This window comes from Ursus americanus, chromosome 18 (assembly GCF_024610735.1).
Source record: "Ursus americanus isolate L20-20 chromosome 18, mUrsAme1.1.p, whole genome shotgun sequence".
Lineage (NCBI taxonomy): Eukaryota > Metazoa > Chordata > Mammalia > Carnivora > Ursidae > Ursus > Ursus americanus.
Window position 1 is genome coordinate 49,333,707 of NC_142144.1, and position 20,563 is coordinate 49,354,269.

General features: G+C 37.5%; 1 protein-coding gene across 5 annotated transcripts in view; it reads right to left on the reverse strand.

The window, feature by feature from the left end:
- Positions 1 to 2,750: 2,750 nt before the first annotated feature.
- Positions 2,751 to 20,563, reverse strand: part of CNTLN (centlein) — a 286,705-nt gene continuing 268,892 nt past the window's right edge. For 4 of the 5 annotated variants that reach the window (XM_087869621.1, XM_045780217.2, XM_045780215.2 and 1 more), the window contains 3 exons: positions 17,500 to 17,685; positions 14,915 to 14,992; positions 2,751 to 4,156 (listed from right to left, as the gene is read on the reverse strand). In XM_087869621.1, the coding sequence (XP_087725747.1) occupies positions 4,055 to 4,156; positions 14,915 to 14,992; positions 17,500 to 17,685 (366 nt within the window). In that variant the 3' untranslated portion in view covers positions 2,751 to 4,054. Of the gene's footprint in view, positions 4,157 to 13,474; positions 13,691 to 14,914; positions 14,993 to 17,499; positions 17,686 to 20,563 lie in introns of all 5 variants that reach the window. The other variant, XR_015727497.1, reaches the window with a different exon arrangement.

Below are 20,563 nucleotides of genomic sequence, written 5' to 3' on the forward strand. Positions count from 1 at the left end.
TTTGTTCATTGTTTTGTTTTCTTAAATTCCACATATGAGTAAAATCATATGGTATTTTTTTCTCTGCCTGACTTATTTCACTAAGCATTACACTACATCCATCCATGTTGTTGCAAATGGCAAGATTGTTTTTATAGCTGAATAATATTCCGTTATATATACATATATGTGTATATATATGTATGGTGTGTATGTATATACACACGCACACACACCCCATATCTTCTTTAAAAAAATGTTTAATGAAATTTTAGCTTAGAGGCAAACAAAAACCCAAAAACCAAACAAAAAAGCTTTTTTAAATTCTATTGTTATATTAAATCACTGTTATACATTTCATATTAATACCAAGGGCAGTTAAATGCACGGGTATGTAAGAACTAAAGATAGCAACTCTTGTGGCCATTTATTTCATGAATCCTTCTGAACCCAGAAAATAAAGGGCTCTCTCAAAATGTCTCCTGGCACTCACTCCTTCTTTTTGGTTTTATTTGTGGCTATACATTTCTTTTTTTTTTTTTATAATGATTTTTTATTATATTATGTTAGTCACCATACAGTACATCCCCGGTTTCCGATGTAAGGCTCGATGACTCATTATTTCTTACAGTAATTTTCACTTCGGACCATCTAAATCTAAGGATGATTTGTTTTACTTGCAGAATTGTGCAAAATTTTGAGGATTGAGGAGTATTTCTTGGTTTTTCGTTGTGTTCCATCGACCTATGTATCTATTTCTCTGCCAACACCACACACTCTTGACTGGTGTATCTATATAATACATCTTGGAGTTGGGTAGAGTGATTTCTCCCACTTTATTCTTCCTTAAAAGTCTTTAGCTACTCTCATTCTTTTTTTCTTTTCCATACAATTTTTAGAAGAATCTTGTCTCTGTTTTCAAAATATCTTGCTGTGATGTCGGTAGGAATTATATTAAACCTGTATTATTAATTTGGAGACAACTGTCATCTTTGCTACACTATACTGAGTATCCCGATCCGTGCTCTCAGTATGTCTTCCTACTTACTTAATCTTCTTTCATCAGAGTTTGTAGTTTTCAGTGTACAAGTCTCATACATGCTTTGTTAGATTTACACCTAAGTAATTCTTTTTATTTTTTTGAGCAAAGGTGAATTGTATTGTAAATTATCATTTCCACACGTATTACTACTTCACTAATGTATAGAAATACAATTGATTTTTGTATGTTGATCTTGTATCTTGAGAAGTAACTTATTAATAATCTAGGAGGTGTATGCATGTACGTATGGAAGAGATAGCTTTACTTCATCTTTTCTAACTTGTATGCCTTTTATTTCCTTTCTTGCCTTACTACGCTGGCCAGGATTTTCAACATTATGTTGAATAAGAGTGGTGAGAGTAGATAGACATGCTTGCCTTTTCCTGATCTTAGGGGGAAGTGTTCAATCTTCCAACATTAAGTATAATGTTAGCTGTAGGCTTTTTGTGATGGTTCTCATCAAACTGAGGAAGTTCTTAATTTTCTGAGTTTTTTTTTTTTTTCTCTCATGCATGTGTGTTGAATTTTTTCAAATGTTTTTCTAAAATTCTATGATCATGTGAAATTTCTCCTTTGGGCTGTTTACATGTCTTACATTGGTTTTTGAATACAGAATCAGCCTTGATTTTGTATCTTCTGACCAATGTCCCTCATAAATATCGATAATTCTAAACAGAATTTTAGAAAACTGTATTGGTTTTCTATTGCTGCAATCACAAATTACCACAAACTTAGCGACTTAAAAAGGCAAAAACTTATTCTCTTGTAGTTGCAGATCTGCAAAATCAGTTTCACTAGGCTAACGTCAAGGTGTCAACAACGCTGTTTTTTTTTTTTTTCCTGGAGGCTCTGTGGGGGGGAATCAATTTTCTTGCCTTTTTTGGTGTCCAAGGACTGCCTATAGTCTTTGGCCCCTGGCCCTTTTCCTCTACGCTGAAAGCTGTTGGGTAGCGTTGTCAAATTTCTCTGTGCCTCTGCTTTTGTGGTAACGCTGCTCTCTGACTCCTCTTGCCTCCTTCTTGGAAGACATCAGGCCCAGAGTATCCACGATAATCTCCCCACTCAAGATCCTCAGCTTAATCACATTTGCAAAGTCCTTTTTGCCATAAACGGTAACAAATTCACAGGTTTCAGGAATTAGGAGGTAGACATCTTTGGAGGCCGTGTTTTAGCCTACCACGTTTTCCTTCTTTGGAGTGTCCTTAATTTGGTTTTGGTATCAGGGTAATACTGTGCAGTCACATTTTTATCTTTGAAACAAAATTCTGCTGTGATTAGATACTACATTTTAAATTTTATAACTTCTTCCGAGTTGGGAATACAGTCACGAGTATTCATAATAGCTGGTAATGTCAATAGACAGGGCATTCCTTTAGCTCAGGTCAAATGTCCTCGTACAATAAACACGATGGTTTGCCACCGAGTTCAACAGTAAGATAGTCCACACTCCACTGTGCCCTAAAAAGTATGACATTTGATAGTCATTTTTCTCTTCTTATTTTGACATGGTGGGTATGTACTGGTATTTTTTTTTTTTTAAGCACAGTAGAGTAGTACTCGTGGCACTTGAAAAGCTGTCAAGTTATAATTGTGTCATTGTGATTTGTAGCTAGCCAAGAAGTAGTGCAAAGTGACCATAGCACCACATGTGGTCTGGGCCGCACACTTACCTGCACTACAATAGCTTGAAAGCAGCCATAAACAATACATGAATAAATGAGCATCACTGTGTTCCAATAAAACTTTATTGATGGACACTAAAATTTGAATCTCATATAACTTTCACATGCTACAAAATATATTCTCCTTTTGTTTTAAACCATTTGATAATGTAAAAATTATTCTTAGCTTGTGGGCCACACAAAAACAGGTAGCAGTCCAGATTTGGCTTGTGGGCCATAATATGCCAACCACTGCCTTAATTTCAGGGGACCTATATTCTAAAGGGGGTGGGGAGGACAAATTAACAAGAAGATAAATATGTGAACAGGTAAAACAGATAATTTTCTGTGATGAAGGAAATTAAATAGTAAATGGCCAGGGAATGTGTCTCTGAGGGAACAGGTAAGGTGATCCTGAATGAGGAGAAAAGTCATGATGAGACAGTCATGAGATAAGTTGAGTACAGAGTATTCTAGAAAAAGAATAGCAAGAGTAAAGGCTGGAGGCAGGCAGAAGTTTGGTGAATTAGAGGAACCTTTTCCTAAAAAGGTCACACGCGGCAGGAACATGGTAAAAGGTGAAATGGGGTGAGAATATTTGGAAATCTAAAGAAGATGACATCATTGTTAAGAATTTAACTTTAAGAAATTAACTTTAACTAGTTGACCACAGTAGGAGTTATGCTAGACCTGATTTTAGACACTGGGTTTGTGGTCCCTTGCTAATTTAGAGGAGCACACGAAGTCTTGTGAACTTAAAAAAAGAAAGGGAGAGAAGGAGAAAATGTTTTTATTTTTGCCACATAGTTCTGGGAAAATACAGTATCTCCTATGTCATCCAGTACATTGAGAACAGATAAAACTGGACCACACAATTTATTTCATTAAATGCTCATCCTTAAGATAATGATGCTTCACATTTTATATTTGCTTACAATACAAATGTGTTCTTCATTGTATGATTTAAGGCCTTTTATAGTGTTCTATGTCAATAGCCTAGTGTCTTTATAAAACTTAAAACATTAAACCCTCAGTTACACCTTTTTCTTCTCCTATTCAGACCAATTTGTGTGTCCAAGATTGTTCTGATTTCTTTGAATGCACTGGAAGGGAAATCATTTTTAAGTTTGCATTGATTTGTGGCAATATTTGTATTCAACAATCAAATGCTACACTATTTCCTTTTAAATGGCTATGTACTTAATTAGTTTCACTTGCTCAGCAATTAATTAGCTTCAGAGACTTCCTATTTTGGTATCGAACCTGACTACTGATAGTTGGAGCAGAAACTGTATCAGGATGGTAATGCATGTTTTCCAGTCACACCGTGCAAAAAGTTTTCATTTCTGGAAAAAAGTTCTCCATGGTAATATCATCTAATATCTTTCATAATTGTGAAATATCCTTCGACTAGTTTCTTTCTTTCATTTATTTTCTCCAGCACTGCTTCTAGTAAATAGGAGGCAAAAGGAAGCTGGAAGAGAAACACAGAAAAAAAGATATCAAAACTCTATATTTTCTCCAGCTCGAAAACATACACTAAGTATCATTAAACCATTAGAACTCGGCTATCTGCAACTTTGCACCCATAATGGTACCCTACTGGGTCTCTTTTCAGCTGATCTTACCGGTTAGTGGGGGTAATTTTGTCTTTTATAATAAAAATGATAAAAGAGCAGAAGTAAAATGAAAAAAGATAAACGCCTTATTGAACAATTCATGGTTTACTGACCATGTTAATGATGTAATCTGCAATACAAGCAGCTAAGCCATTCGTCTTCAATCAGCTGATCAATAGCAGGTTACAGCCAACTCCAGGGCCCACAGGCCCACAGAAGTCGTACTGTATGCTCATCACTCATCAAAGAATGAGAGAGAACTATCAATACACTTGTCTGTGTTGGAGCCGAACACCTCGAGTTGTAGGGTAAAATTTCAGAGGGAAAAAAAATGGCAAAAGTATACCCATTGATTAAGTTGTTATAGAAAAGTTTGGCATATCAAAGTGTAATACACATGTTGCAAACTGCTGAGCTTATGAAATGTAGAGTACATTTTTAAATTTCATAATTTATATAACTTTTCTGGTAAAGTTTCATTGTTCCCTCTGTTTCCCCGGGCTTCCTGGAGAACTCCAACCCGTACAATGCACGTGTGTGCTGCAAGTAGGAGAAAATCTAAACCGTTATCTAATTACTCACACAGCTCCTCCAACTTGCTTCCATCTCCCGTCCAGTTCTCTAGTCTCACAGAAGAGGTTTCTAACAATTAAGAAGTTCATTAAGTCACTTCTTGGAGTTGTCCTGTGGATTAACCAGGGAAAGACTGCTTTTCTTTCTCTGATTGTGTTAGTTGGGAATGCTTGTCACGCCCAGTCCCCTTTCCTGCAGGGAAGTGGCATCAGGCCCTTTTTTGGTGGTAGGATGACCACTGGCAGCGTCCCCCATCGGCACCAGCTGCGCTCAGCTAGGGTATTATAATTAGCTAAACCGAACAGAATGGCTCTTTTTTGAATCTGAATTGGGGGGAAAACAGCAAAGATTGGCCAGTGGTAGTGAAACAACAGGCAAACAGATGACTTGGCCCAGGAAAGAAGCAAGACCAAAGCTGTTTCATAGCATTGCCTCAGATATCAAGTTTCTAACTAAGATTCTAGTTAAACTTCTCTCTCGTCTTTCTAACAAACTGCCTTCTCCTTAGGGCAGCCTAAGTCCATGCCAGGAGCTTCACACGTTGTCTTCCTTGAAACTTACCACTGAAGAAGTCATAACGTACCAAAATACCAAAATATCACATTTCTTCAGTTCTGAAGACAGACTTGCACAGAAAATCCACACATTCACTTAAAAACAGCTTTTTCTCAGAAAAAACCCCAACCCTTCCACATAAATATATACATACTGTGTTGGCATTCAATGTCAGAAATACGAAAATGTGGGGGAAATGCATCTTAGACAGAAGGAAGAAGAATGTTAGACTTCCTTCTGCAAGATACTAAAAGCAAATCCTTACTTTGACAGATTGCCCTTCTGGGAGGCAAAAAGGGGTTTTATTTGGCAAAACTGTCGGTCTTATAAATGAGGTAATTTAAATTCTCAGGGCATTAATAGATGTTAAAGAAATGAACATACGAAAAAAGAAGAAAACTATCAGGCACCTTTCTTTAATGTTGGCCATGGCTGTCAGTCCCATACACATTCTCATCAAAAAAGCAGACAAACAGGGGCGCCTGGGTGGCTCAGTTGGTTAAGCCTCTGACTCTTGATTTCAGCTCAAGTTGTGATCTCAGGGTTGTGGGAGGGAGCCCCGCATGGGGTGAATCTGCTGGTCCCTCTCCCTCTGCTCCTTCCCACCCCCTCCTCAGGCTCCCGCACGCACTCTCTCTCTCAAATAAATAAATAAATAAATAAAACATTAAAAAAATTATTAAAAAAAAAAAGCAGACAAACAAGATGAGAATAACCTCCCGTTTCTTCCTGGTAGAAACAAAAGGTCAAGGAAAAAAAGGGTTCTATGACCAAATAAGTTTGGGAAACCAAACTTTAAAAACTTCCTTGATTTCAGGATTTCTTAGAGGCTTTAAGATACTAACAGGCACTGTGTGTCTCCAAGAGGGCAATGCAATATCCTGTTTCTGAGTTCATTTGGTCCATGCTTTTCACATAGTCTATTTATCATGTGGAACCAGCAGTCAGTCCATGGAACACACTTTGGGAAACATGCTGCTTCTGTAATTGCTTATGTAATGACGTCACCCGGTACTTTCATCAGGCCACATGTGCCGACATTCATCATCTTATTTGCATATCACATTTTCAAGTTAAAAATTAAACCTTATTATCTCGGGATCTGAACAGTTTTCAACATGTCATACACTCAGAAATTTTACTTCCTTTGCAAAAAATCTATCTCAAAGAATTTGTCTTGCAGGAAGCCTCCAAGGTGGAACAAGAGGTCCATTTACTAATTTACTACTGACAACTCACTTTATTCTCGTCCTCCGGCTCCCAATAAAACGTAAAGCCCCACGGTTAAGCACAACTGTTTGTCAATCCTGTTTTATTGGATTGTAAGCTTCTTTTAAGCTTTGTATGGAGGCTAACACATATGGATTTCAAAAAGCACTCAATCTTTTAATCACGATGCACCGTATGTGCACGTCTTTCTGCCCTGCGAATAGGTCAGAAGAATGTTATTATCTATCTAATATGAAATGAGAGTTCATATATCTTACAAGTTGGTTGGAGATGTTTACTTTAATTCAATGGTTCTATTTCCTTTTTTATAAACCGATTCTGAATTTTTTCCTCTGAACACAGTGCTCACTGTACATGCTTTTATGACTTGTTGTTCACTGGGAAGTATAAGGCCGGCTCTCAAAGAGGCCTTTCAGAAGTTTTCGTGTTTTTTTTTTTTTTAATATATAAGGATCGACTGCAATTTTATAAAATATAAAATTAATGTAACTTTATAATAAGATCCTTAATAACGGAAACAAACTTAGAGGAAGTCTAAGGAAAAGCCAGAATTACAAAACACTTCAAATGATTATAATAACTGAAAGGAACTGTTAACCAAAAAATTGTAAGCACATGTCCCTCCTACATTATTAATTGCTCCTTACTCATGGAGTAGACTCAATACATATTCAAATAATGAGCGTATTAGCAGTGCTGGGTTTACAAATAGCCTTTCTTGCCAAGTTCGCACTATCCACTTATTTGGCAAACTTCTTCCATAGACTGCACAGATAAAAACTTCTGCTTAGTCTAGGATGGAGTAATGAAAACTCTTGTTTTCTGAGAGTGGTTAAGAATGGCATTCTGAGTTCACTGGCTATTTTCGTCAACTGAGAGTAATCATTTTTATCATTTACAGATTATTATTAATTCTTAAATCTTACAAATTATAGTTCACCTGAAGACTGATGGAACATAATTTAATCCACTGTGATTCAAGAGAGTTCTTCAAAATCCTATTGTACCAAACAAACATCAGTTTTCAGCCTACAGCTATAGACTGGGTACAGTTAAGACTCTCCTTAAATATGAAATGCCTTGGAAAGTGCTTTAAACATTCACACGGTCTGCTTGTTTGCCCTGTTTTTTGTTTTGGTTTTTTTAATTGCAAAACGTCTTAAAAACACGAAGACCAGGAGACCTGAACTTTCTGCTACTTTAGTCTAGATTAGGTGCCGGTTCATTTTACTTGGGAGTTTAGCATCAATTAAAATCTCTCTACATGCATTCTGGAGGGAACTCTGTCAGACACAGAAAGCACGGCGATCCTCTCACTGATAGGATTTTGGAGTTGGACTGAAGTGGACTGAAGTGTCCAAGAGCAAACTTTCTCACTTATCCCAGGAAATGTATCTGAAACAACAAACCCAACAATCATGTTGCCTAGGGTTGCATTTTAGATGGCCTATGCCAGGGGCCCCGAAGTCCAGAAAGCCTGCGTGAGTTCTTCCTCTCTCTTGCATAACACAGGAGAAGTGATACTCTTGGGTATGTCAATACAGAGTTCCACAAGCTTGACCTCTTCGACAGAGTGGGAAACACAGACAGGCGAGCAGGGATACCACGTGAGGTTTCTGGGGATGGAAATGTAACTGGGACATTGGAACAACTGAGTTTTGCTTGGTGCGTACTGTAGTCTTCAAGCAGGTCTTCCTAGTCATTCGGGCTGTCCCTGCCACGAACAGTGATTTCTATCCCGGAGAAATTTCCCTAGATTTCACACGGACTTCGGCTTATCTTACATGTAAACACCTACAGATGTTCGCCTTTAGGAACTGGTGTGTCGCTGACACCATCTCAGATTTGTCCCTCACACTTACAAATTGTGGTTTCATTTAGAGGTGTTTCTGTATAAAGGTAAGATGTGAATGATGGCTGCAGATGTTTGAGAGCAACAGTGGAAAGAAAAACAAAGCCTAAAGTCCATGACTATTAAACATATAGATAACTTAAAGCTTGAGCACTAATTGGAATGTGCTCTTAAAAATAGAAAATGGAAAATTTTTGTGTTAAAAGAACAAAAATGAAATAAGAGTAACTTTTTAAATCTAAGGGGCAAATGAACATTTTCACCATTTTCATCCTTGTTCTGGGTTTGAAAACTATTATCGAGAAGATACTGCTTTTAAAACACAAACTGACTTTAACCTCGCTTGAGTCATCCTGAAAATAAAGATGTTAAATTTTATGTAGTATACTTGCTTTTACTGGAAACATGAAAGAAGGTTTAACATTGTTAAATTAAAAAAAAAAAAAACCCAGGAAGGCTTTGAATGGAAAAATTTGAACTCTTGCTATTTCACCTAGATGTGAGAAACCTGTGGGTGGTTGAGTGTGTGGGTTGATGTGTGTGAGCAAGGGTGAGTGTGTGAGTACGCACGCATGTGTAAGCATGTGTTGTAAGTGCAACAGAGTAGATGTGTTCAGAGTTCTAAGGAGAAACTTTCAGTTAACCTTCAGGCCGGAAGGTACTCTATTTACAAAAGCCAGGGAGATTTATAAAACCCTTCTCACTGCCGTATTGCAAGGATTCTGTAGAAAGTAAGCATATTTTGCAGAGAGGGCACTGGGGAAAGAGCCATTTTAAATTTCAGCATTTGCAAGATCTGAAGCAACTAATAGGAACAGGGATATTTAAAGCTAAAGAAAAACCACTGATCAAGTTTCGTACTTTAAATTCACAACAGCTGAAGGCAGAAGGAATTTTTGATACAGTCCCAATGCAAGAATATGATCTCCAAAAAAGTGGACTAAAACGGGCTGAATGAAGTGCAGAAAAGGATGAGCAAATAACAAAGAACAGGGCAACAACACAACGAAATCAAGAAACATTTTCCAGCCATTTCTTGCTCAAGCTTTTTATACAAATCCTAGTAAAGAACCATATTGTGTTTATAAGTGTATATTGTTTTGTCCAAGTATACATATTTTAATATATACACCCATAATTCTGTTCAAGTTGTTTAATAAATTTCACAGTTGATCCATTTTAACTCTTTGATTATTGTCCTCCACCCCCAGAAATTTAAGCTCCATGAAGGCAGTAATTTCTGTCTCCTTGGTCCACTTCTGTACCCCAAACCTGAAACATCTCCTGGTACGTAGGGGGTACTTAGTATAGGATTTTTGAAAGGATTCCATAGCATAGGTTTGGTTTTATCTCCTCTAATTCCCTCCATTGCCTTTTCAAGTCCCAATCAAAAAGGACTGTTTCACGTATTTTTAAGGCCTGAAAACAAAGCTAAATGACCTCTATTACAATTTTAATTTTGAGGGTCAGAATGGGCAGAACAAATATACAGCTGTTTCTTAGAGGGCAGAGTACAAACCACTCCTAGTTTGGATATATGAGAAGGTAGTATTGATCAGAGTATCACAGGGGGCATCTCCTTCTGTGCCAACTGAAAGGAAACAAATTAAATAAGAAACAAAATAATTTATCTCATTTATTCATAAGTATGGCCAATAGACAGAAATTCAAATTCAAAGGCTTTTAAAAAGGCAATCTCTGCTAATTAATGGTGGAGGAAATGGCACATATGATATAAGAAATTTACTGCATTTACTTTTAAATGTATTCTTTTTTTTCTCTTTCAATATCAAGGAGAGCATTTTTTAAATGGAGATGCAGTTCACATAACACAAAATTCACCACTTTAAAGTGTATAATTCACTGGTTTTTAGTATATTCACAAGGTTTTGCGACTATCACCACTATCTCATTCCAGAACACTTTCATCACTCTCAGAAGAAACCCTGTACCCATTAGCAGCCCCTCCCCACCTCCCCAGCCCCCCATCCCCTGGCAACCACTAATCTACTTTCTGTGTTTATAGATCTGCCCATTCTGGACATTCCATATGAATGCAATCATACTACATGTGGCCTTTTGTCTATGGCTTCTTTCACATAGCGTAAGAGTTAAAGGTTCCTCCGTGTTGTCGCACGTACCAATCCTTCATTCCATTTTATGGCTGAATAATAAACAGCCCATGTTTATTTGCCACCTTTTGTTAATCTATTCATCAGTTGATGTACCTTTGGGTTGTTTCTACTTTTGAGGTATTAGGAATAACGCCATTGAGAACATTCATGTAGGATTTTTTTCTTTTTTTTTTTTTTTGGAGATGTGTTTTCATTTATTGTGGGCATCCACCTAGGGGATGAAACTGCTGGGCTATATAATCTCTCTCCTTAACTTTCTGAAGAGCTGACAGACTGTTTCACAGGACTGGCATCATTTTACATTCCCAGCAGCAACGCATGAGGTGAGGGTTCCAGTTTCTCCCCTTCCTCACCAACCCTCAGTGTTGTCTGTCTTTTTCATTACAGCCATCCTACCAGGGGTGAAGCAGTGTCTCATTGCGGGTTTTGGTTTGCATTTCCCTAATGGTTGATGCTGTTGAGCACCTTTTCATGTGCTTATTAGCTATTTGTTTATCTTCTCGCAGAAATGTCTGCTCAAATCAATTTCTTTGCTTTTTGTTCTTGAGTTGAAAGAGGCTCAGTTTCACTGAGAAGAGCCGGAGAGAAGGCTAGGCTGAATTAATGAAAACTCGTGAGTCCTTGAATATTGTAATGGGATGCACCTACTAAATTTCCTATGGCTTCTGTACTGGCACGTACTCCCTACCAAATCCGATCTATGTCTTTGGGTCCCTCAAACTCTTAAAGGTATCATCATCTGTCTCTTTATGGAGGGTATTAAACTCACCCTTCTATGGTTTCTGCTTTCTGACTTCACCTTATCTCATTACTGCTATTGATTCAATCACTGTAACGTGGATCACATCTTTCTCATTCTTTCTCTTTTTATGGCGACGGCACATGCAGGCCCTCATTACCCTTTGCCTCAACTATCTTCCTGCTCCCCGTCTCTCTCCCTCCAAACCTGCTGTTTGCTGATGTCAGGTATTTGTTCTAAAGCACAACCCTCATCATATACCTTTCCTGCTCAAAAGCTTTCCTAGTTTGGTCCCAGCCTACTTTTCCTATCTCTGTTTTTTCCTTTCACTCCTTAAACTATAGAAAAACTAATTTTGAAGGGTTCCCCCATCCTATTGTAATCATTAACTTGCTTGTTTGTCTCTGTCATAAATGATAAGTTTTTAAAAACGCAATAATGTTAAAGAGGAATTACTCCAAGTAGAAATATTCAAAGAAATTAAAAGGCAACTGTACCATAAAAAAATGGCAATAGATATTAGATTTCCTTAAGTGTAATTTTTATTGCTATTAATCTGTGGGATAAAGGTTAGGTGCCAATAAAGATTAAATGTATAAATTTATCAATCGTATCAGGGCCACTTGCAGGAATGAGGACATATCCTTGCATTCTGTATTAAATATAGGAAAGTTAAGGCTGTAGACCTTTTAGTTCCCAGGGAATCCGGCTAACAGACAGCAGTAGGCATTATACTCTTATACTCGAGTCCCACGTCGCCACATCGGCAGAGCAGCTTTTTATTTTGGGGTAAATGTCGTATCGATACAAATTTTCATCCAATGAATGCAGAGAAAAATTTCTTTGCAAGAAAATAATTTCATGGCCTAATCCTTAAACCAAAGCTAAAACCACAGAGCCAGACTGACTCCTCGGATCTGAGAATTCCCTTATACACAGCACCCAACGCAGAGGGAGGACGTAAAAGAGAGGTTTTCTGACAATCTGATCTTATCTTCAAAATATTTTAAGAATCAAATATCAATATTGTAATTGTCTTTCTCTGCTTGACTTATTTCGCGTATTGCATGGTGCACTGGGTGTTATACGCAGGTAATGAATCATGGAACTTTACATCAAAAACTAGGGATGTACTGTATGGTGACTAACATAATATAATAAAAATATTATTATTAAAAAAATATCAATATTGAATTAATTCGTTTTTTAAGGAAAGGTGCGCAATTATCCCACAGCTTGATGATCATGTAACCCAGACACACGGGGCTGTATGTCCTACTCAGTGGACGTAGGAAGGAGCACACACGCTTCTGTCCACATGATCCTGTGAGCATCACTTAGCCTCTCACCAAACCGGTGGACAAAGAAAACCTTTTCTACAACTCAGGACAAATATAATTGCTGGAACTGAGACAGAAGAAAAGGAGGCTAAAAAAAAAGAGAGAGATGTTTTCTATTTTATAGATTTTTCTCCTGGGTGTAATTACGAAGTGACATCCAAGTGCAGCCAATGAAGTCCCTGTTTTTTTCTCACAACATTCAAAGACATCAGCAAAACCACCTATGTCAGTAATAAAAATAAAAAGTCTTTGACTTTGTCAATGTTTTCATACTGTCACAGTGGAATAAAATTAGCTTGAAAACTGATCTAAAGGCCCACGGTGCAGTTCATTGTGTAGAACAGCAACAGCAGAGCCTTCCCGGTGTTCATAAAGGCCGCCCCATTAAATTTACCTCCGGTCAATAATTAGGAGTCCACAAATAAACCCGGGCAATTAAATCAATACTGCCAGGCAATTATATTCCAGAGTCCAGGCTCAGTGGCACAAAAAGGCACTACATCAAACTGTAGTATTAAGCGGTCTAATGCCGTTTTCAACAGGATTTTTCTGCACTAACTCAACAGAATAAGCACGCACCCCGATAACGCGGAATGTGCGTGTGCTCGTCTACGCAGGTACGGCAGAAGAGTCAGGGCTCGCTGGTGCCAATGTCGCTTCCGTGAAATTTAATAAAGATGTACACACGTGGACGTATGATTTTTATGTTCATAACCGATGGAAGTTCCAGATTAAAGGGTCGTACTTACATGTTGAACATTAAAAAAATTCATTCAGAAGTTTCTTTTTATCATTCTCAAGCTTAAAAATATAACCCGACGCAATCATTACTGAGCTCCTTCGATGTGCCGGGCACGGGGCTTGGTGTGGGTGTGCAACATCATTAAGACATGGCCTTTCTTCTCAAAAGCAAGTTGTCACCATAGAAGACTCTGTCCAGCGTCTGCACGTCTGCACTTGAACAACTTTAAGCCAAAGATTGCCCATCACCGTCTGTTAGTATTGAAGTGATTCCTGATAATGTTTCAAAGATGTACAAAACTGATACTAAGAATATCAGTAGCTCCTATATGATTTTACTTGTCTTTGACTTTTCCAAAAGGATAGATACTGCTGTTTGTTAATATAAATGTAAAATAACTGCATTTAAATCTGCTTTTATTTTTAATCTTTACACAGAAACATATACGATGACTTTCCAAAACTTACAGGACATTAACAATTTTCTTTTCTTTTTTGAAAAACACATGTTAGCTCTTTCAATTCTTGGTTCATTTCTAAAAGAGACAATTAGGTCCAGCCAAAAGAACTGTAATGAAAAAGTTTTCGAATACATTATGTGCTGTCGGTGATGTCAAATCAAAAGCCGGCTATGACTAGAAAGGCAGGGCTCTCACCTGCCAATAAACTGCCCTTGATCACTTACAAGAGGGGCACATCCCAGCAGACTCTATGTGTATTAAAAAAATACTTGAAAGGGAAGAAAAAGTATCACACAGGTCACAGCAGCAGTCTCAATGGACCCCTCAGGGATTTCAACTCGTCTTGGCCTTGTCATCCTCTATGCAGCTTTCCACTCGGCCCAGAAAATGTCGATAGGAAAATGTTTGAGGGGCCTCTGGTGGAAATTTTTTCATTCTTTCTGCATTGACAGGATGCCAAATCAATATTTACTTCCCACTAACAAGCTGCTCGAGGTCTCAGTAGAAAATATTGTAGAGAATGCGGGAAGACACAGTAATAAACAGCTGTCTGGCTGTGAGGAAAACATGAATTGACTGGAAACAGGTCCATAGTAAAAGGTCACCGAAACCCATGAACTCCTCAGGTGTCCATATCAACTACCAACTTTAAAGACACATAATAAAGAATCTCTTTTCCTAAGAGGGCTGAGAGAATGGATCCTTTTCAGTGTAGCAAGCCTAGAGGTGGACTCAATAATTTAATTAATGCATTTGCTAAGACCTGTGTCGGCTCTTCCCAAGGCATTTGTTTCATTTGTTAAGTCCACAAGTACAAATAGAGGGTTAACTTTCCTGTCTACTTATTGGAATACTTCTTTACCTAACAGAAGTAAATGATGTGGTAAGTGTTTACAAAAAGTTAGACATCGAGGAAAAGTGTAAGGCTTGGAATATGTTTTTTTTTTTTTTAGAAGTTTTTAGAGATGAAGCAGAAAAATGAAATACCTGTCCTTCAAGAAGTTTCTGAATGTACAACAGCCATTCTCGATCATTCTCAGCATCTATCCTTGTCCTTTCTATGTCCTAAAGGAAGAAAATCAAAACACCGGTGTTAATTGCATTTACAATGAACTTGATCATACTGTTAGATACCGAATAAATTTAAAGAGATTCAGTAAAGGATTCAGTAAAGACCAGCCTGTCCTTCCAAAGTAGGGAATATGCAAATCTGTGCTCTTAATATTTAATTTATAAATACTGACACGTGGGAGATAAAGCTGTATTTCTCTATTTCACAATACAATTCAAGAATATTTTATTTCTGCCTTCACAGTGGAGCTCAAGGTAGGGACAGAGGTGGCGCCGAAAGCAATTAAAAAAGTGAAAAATAAGACAAAGCTGTATAAAAGAATCATTTACAAGTGACCCTTGTAAGATAACATAAAACCTTATATTAATTTAAAAATCTGACTTGTCAATAGATAATTAAGGAGTAACCGTTACAATTGCAAACAAAATAGGACATGGCATGGCTCCAGTGTTTTTAAATGCTTGCTTGTTTTAAACATCCAATAACCAACTGATGGGCAAGGGAGGCTTCTACTTCAAGTAGAAGTAAGCTCCTAAATATTTTCAACCCCTCAATGATCAAGGTAAAATATTTCTGAAAGTATAATGTACTCATATGTGCAGCGGATTATTCAGTTAAGATCATGATTCAGCTTACAAAAAAGGGAAGGGCTTGGAAAATGAACAATTGTTGAAATTTACTAGATGCCAGGTATTGGGCAAGGCACTTTGCGTAGGTTCTCATTGTTTTTATATGAATTTACTAGAGTTCAGTGTGGTTATAGAATATAAGTCAGCTGGTTTGGGCTCTGCTTGGACAAGTCTGTCAACTCTCTAGACCTCTGAAAAGATGCAGGCATCTGTCTAACTAAGCCCTGATCTATAATTAAATCTAGTAAATGTATCAAGGTGCACAGGTCCTTCTCAGAACAGTGTGATTTCTAAGGGAGTCCTTCTTCCAGGAGGATGTCCACTGAAGGCTGGGTGATATGCATTTCATAGTGCTGTATATTCTGGCTCTAGAATGTATCTGCCCAGAGGCCGGGGTGCCCTTTCTTCACAGAAATGTGCCAGCTACTCTTTGGGACTATAGAGAGAGATCTCCTCATTCATATACCCGAAGGGGGCAACTAATCTGTAAGCCCAGAGAGGGCATCTCCTGAGACCACCCAAAGCTGAGGGGCCTATCTTCTAGAATATGTATCTACATACACGTGCACACACACACATACACATGGGGGATTCTGGTAATCTACTTGTTTTACAACTCTTAGGGAACAGTGGAGCACTCAACCCTAATTTTTTGCTAGGATTCTCACTATCAATCAATACATTTTAATTAAGCGTCTATAGTAAGTATAGTTAATACCCTTGCCAGAGACACTATCATTTCCTGTGTGTCTTACATGTGATACTGTATTTGATAATGCTCTTGTACTTCAAAGTTCAGAATTCACAAAGTGAATTCAAAGTGTAGAAAGTCACAGGCATTGTAGCTTGGGTGCTGAAAATAGGAAACGGAGAGTTCACTATCCCATTCACCCATGGGATGAAAACCATCTCTGCAGGATTCCTTTGACCTCTTTTTTAAGAATTCTTGGCAGTTTTATTAAAAACCTCTGCAAATTGTAGATCTGCTCTACACCAGAAGTTTTTCTGTTTTATTTTCTCCAGAAGTTTTTGGAACAGCTAATTGGGGGCTGAAGGATGTTCTCATACAAATATTTAAGTCTATCATTTTACTTATTCATTGAGCAAATATTTATTGGGAAGCTACCAGCGCCATCATCTCTTTAATGTTTCTAAACAACCACATCTAATATTCATGTATCAAAGTTCAGAGACTTAATGGGAGAACAGGATTGAGTATCACTCTCAGGTTTCACAGAAGACGGTACACAGGATGAGATTCTGCTATCTAAGAGGTCATAACTATGTGAAAAATGCACTGGCCTCCTAGGAGGTAGAGAGCAGCTACTGAGGACCCATATCTATATGCACAGAAATTCACTCAGACAGGAGGACTTTACCCAACTTAAAGCCATAAATATATGTTTTTTCTTTAACTTGATCAGCAATAATTTTGAATTTAGCTAGGAAAGCTAGATTTACTACTTTTGCTCATCTAGGAGGAAAAGTCCTCAAATCAATGATGACCCACCTTAACTGAATCCATTCAAATTGGTTTAATTAAAAATACTAGCTTACAAGATATATGATTAACTAAATTAAAGAAAATAGAAGAGACAGGAAAGGACTTGAATAACTGACCTGAATAACAAACACGCAGTTCTAAAGGTTTTATGTACTGGCTTATTTCTGTATCATACAGTGAAATTTCTCTAAATGTTTTCTGAATTGGCTAATAGCCCTGATGTAACTTTCAGGCGTACATTACTAAGCTGACCTTCATTAATATTATCTCGAAGAGGAGACTCTAAGAATTATAAAACAAATAAAAGTATGTGCTTAAATTCAATGTGTTAAAAGCCCTTTATCAATAAATATTTAAATGATCTTACCATTTCATCTTCTGTATCCATTATTTCCTCTAGATCTGACCGTGAAATGTTCAGGATTGAAGCTGCCAAGGTCTGGACTTTATGGGTTGAGGTCTTGCGAGCATCCCTGTTTTTTCGCATTTTTTGAAACTCTCTAATTTGTTGCCTTATCTCATGGACATCACTTTGTAACTCTTTAACCAAAGCCTGCAGCACATTGGAAAGAACGTGGGCTCATATGGAGTCATAAATGAAGACAAAGCAGTCACAACATAACAATGTGAAGACAGCAGCAAATCACTGCGTATTAGCATTGCTCTGATTTTATTTATTTTGCAACACAGTAGATTGCTCTTTACTTATTGTCTGCATGTAATAAAAGCTCTCTTAGATGCACACTTAACTAACTTGCTAGATTAACCAAACTCTCCAACCTCTCTTTCAGATTTACCAACTAATATCCTGGTTGGCGGATGCTGGAAGCAGGCAGGCAACTCTTTGTCATGCCAGAGCACAGCCACTCCTGCCCACTGAGCTGATGCCAACTGTCATTTCTCTGTATCTTCATTGTAATAGGTTAATTACATGATTAATTTACTTATTACATAAGCTCATGAAAAATGGTTACAGAAAGAAAGTTGTTTCTATTTTATTAAAGCTGGATCAGAAATGCTTTGCAAGGACTTGATAAAGTTGGGTAAACATGTAATTAAATTATGTGTGGGCAAGATAACAATAAAGGTCGAAAAAATTAAAAATCTAGGACTGCTTCACAGTTTTTAAGTTCTCCCTTTGAGAAATGAGTCAATGCTGGTTCATACCATGCCAACGCATGCATAAGAAAAGGACAGCCCTTACTCTGCGTGGACAGAGCTCTGGACCTAGATGCCTAGCTCTGTGATCTAAGAGCAGGTTTGTTAGATGTTTGGGTTATTTTTCGATCTTTTGCCAGCTCAAGCAATGTTGCAATAAATAACAGTACTCATGTACACATTTTGCATCTCTAGGATATATCCTTAGAAATGAAATTGCTGGACCAAAGGATCTAAGTGTAATTTTGAAAGCTGTTACTTAATCTTCCTTCTCTCCATGATAGTACCGAGATACAACTCCACAAAGAACATATGAAAGTACTTGTTTCTCCACACCATTAGCAAAACACTAATCTGGGATCTCACTGTAGTTTGTTTTTTCACTGTATTTTTAAATTTCATTTCTCTTATAAAAAAAAAAAAGGTGAACATCAACCTTAAGAGATAACTGTATTTCTTTTGTCATTTTTTTCTATTTTTTTAGTGATTTATAGGAGTTGTTTATATATTTGTCTATTGTACATATCTAAGTTGTTTCATACTTGTATTTTTCTTTTGACAGTAATTAGTGTTTCATGCCAAGGGAAAAATATTTCCTTTTTCTTTTTTTTTTTTACGATTTTATTTATTATTTATCTGTCAGAGAGAAAGCACACAAGCAGGGGGGCAGCAGGCAGAGGGAGAAGTAGGCTCCCTGCTGAGCAAGGAGCCCGATGCAGGGCTTGATACCAGGACCCTGGGATCATGACCTGAGCTGAAGGCAGATGCTTAACCGACTGAGCCACCCAGCACCCCGGAAAAAAAATATTTCTTATTTTTTTGTATACTCAATGATTCTTTTCCTTTCTTTCCCACTCTTGAATTTTGTGTGATACTCAAAAAGCATTCTCCACAATGAGATATATATATATATATATATATATATATATATATATATATATATATAAATGCATTTTCTTTTTCTTTTTTTAAAGATTTTATTTATTTATTTGACAGAGATAGAGACAGCCATCAAGAGAGGGAACACAAGCAGGGGGAGTGGGAGAGGAAGTTGCAGGCTCATAGTGGAGGAGCCTGATGTGGGGCTTGATCCCATGACGCTGGGATCACGCCCTGAGCCGAAGGCAGACACCCAACGACTGCGCCACCTAGGCACCCCATAAATGAATTTTCTAACCATGTTTTTTTTCTGCTACTTTTAAGTTTTTATTTCTCATTTTTGTATTTTTTACCCATTTGTCATCATTGAGAAATTATTACATAAAATCATACTCAGTCATCCCACAACAATTTATTAGAAAGTTCAACTTGGTGCAACTGGGTGGCACAGTCAATTAAGCGTCCAACTCTTGGCTTCGGCTCAGATCATGACTTCAGGATAGTGAGATCGAGCCCCACGTTAGGCTCCAAGCCCAGCACAGAGTCTGCTTAAGATTCTCGCTCCCTCTCCCTCTGCCCTCCCCGCCCCACTCCCTCTGTCTCTCTCTCAAACAAAATAAATCATTAAAAAAAAAAAAAGTTCACCTTTCTCCCACTGATCTCCTATGTGTTTAGGTCAGTGTCTGGACTTTCTGTTCTGTCCTCTCTCTCTTTTTATTAGTGAAGCTTTATAACGTATTTAAACTAGAAAGCCTTTATAATATATCTGGCAAGGCTAGTTCCCTCCTACCACCCTCCTTTTTCAGGTTTTCTTGGTAATTTTTGCTTGTTTTATTTTCCATATGAACTTCCACAGGAACCTTGTCTAGTCTCCCTCCTCCTAAAAAACAGATCATACCAGTAATTTTATTTCAATCACGTTAAATTTCATTTGGGTCAGGGTAACCTTTTAGCATGTTGAGTCCTCCTAATTGAAGACCATCGCGTTCCCTTCCAATTAAGTCTTTTATCTGTGTTTCTTAGGATCATTTCGAAGTTTTCTCTTTCTCACTTATTTCTCTTGCTAGCTTATTTACTTTTTGGAGGGAAATTATTGTTGAATTACAGGTTCAATATTTGTTCTGTGTCATTATTTGTTTTCTTCCTTGAAGACTCCAATTATACATATGTTGAATCTCTGTCATTTGCTTCATAAATCCTTTTGCCCCAATATGCTTTATTTTCTAATTGAGGCATAATTATATTGAAATAGTGCACACATTTTAAGGGCTTAGTTTAATGAGCTTTGACAGCTTATGCATGTCTGGAGCCACTACCCTGCTCAAGATATAGAAATTCTTCATACTCCAGAAATTTCTCTGATGTCCCTTCCGAGGCCATTCCTCCCACACCCA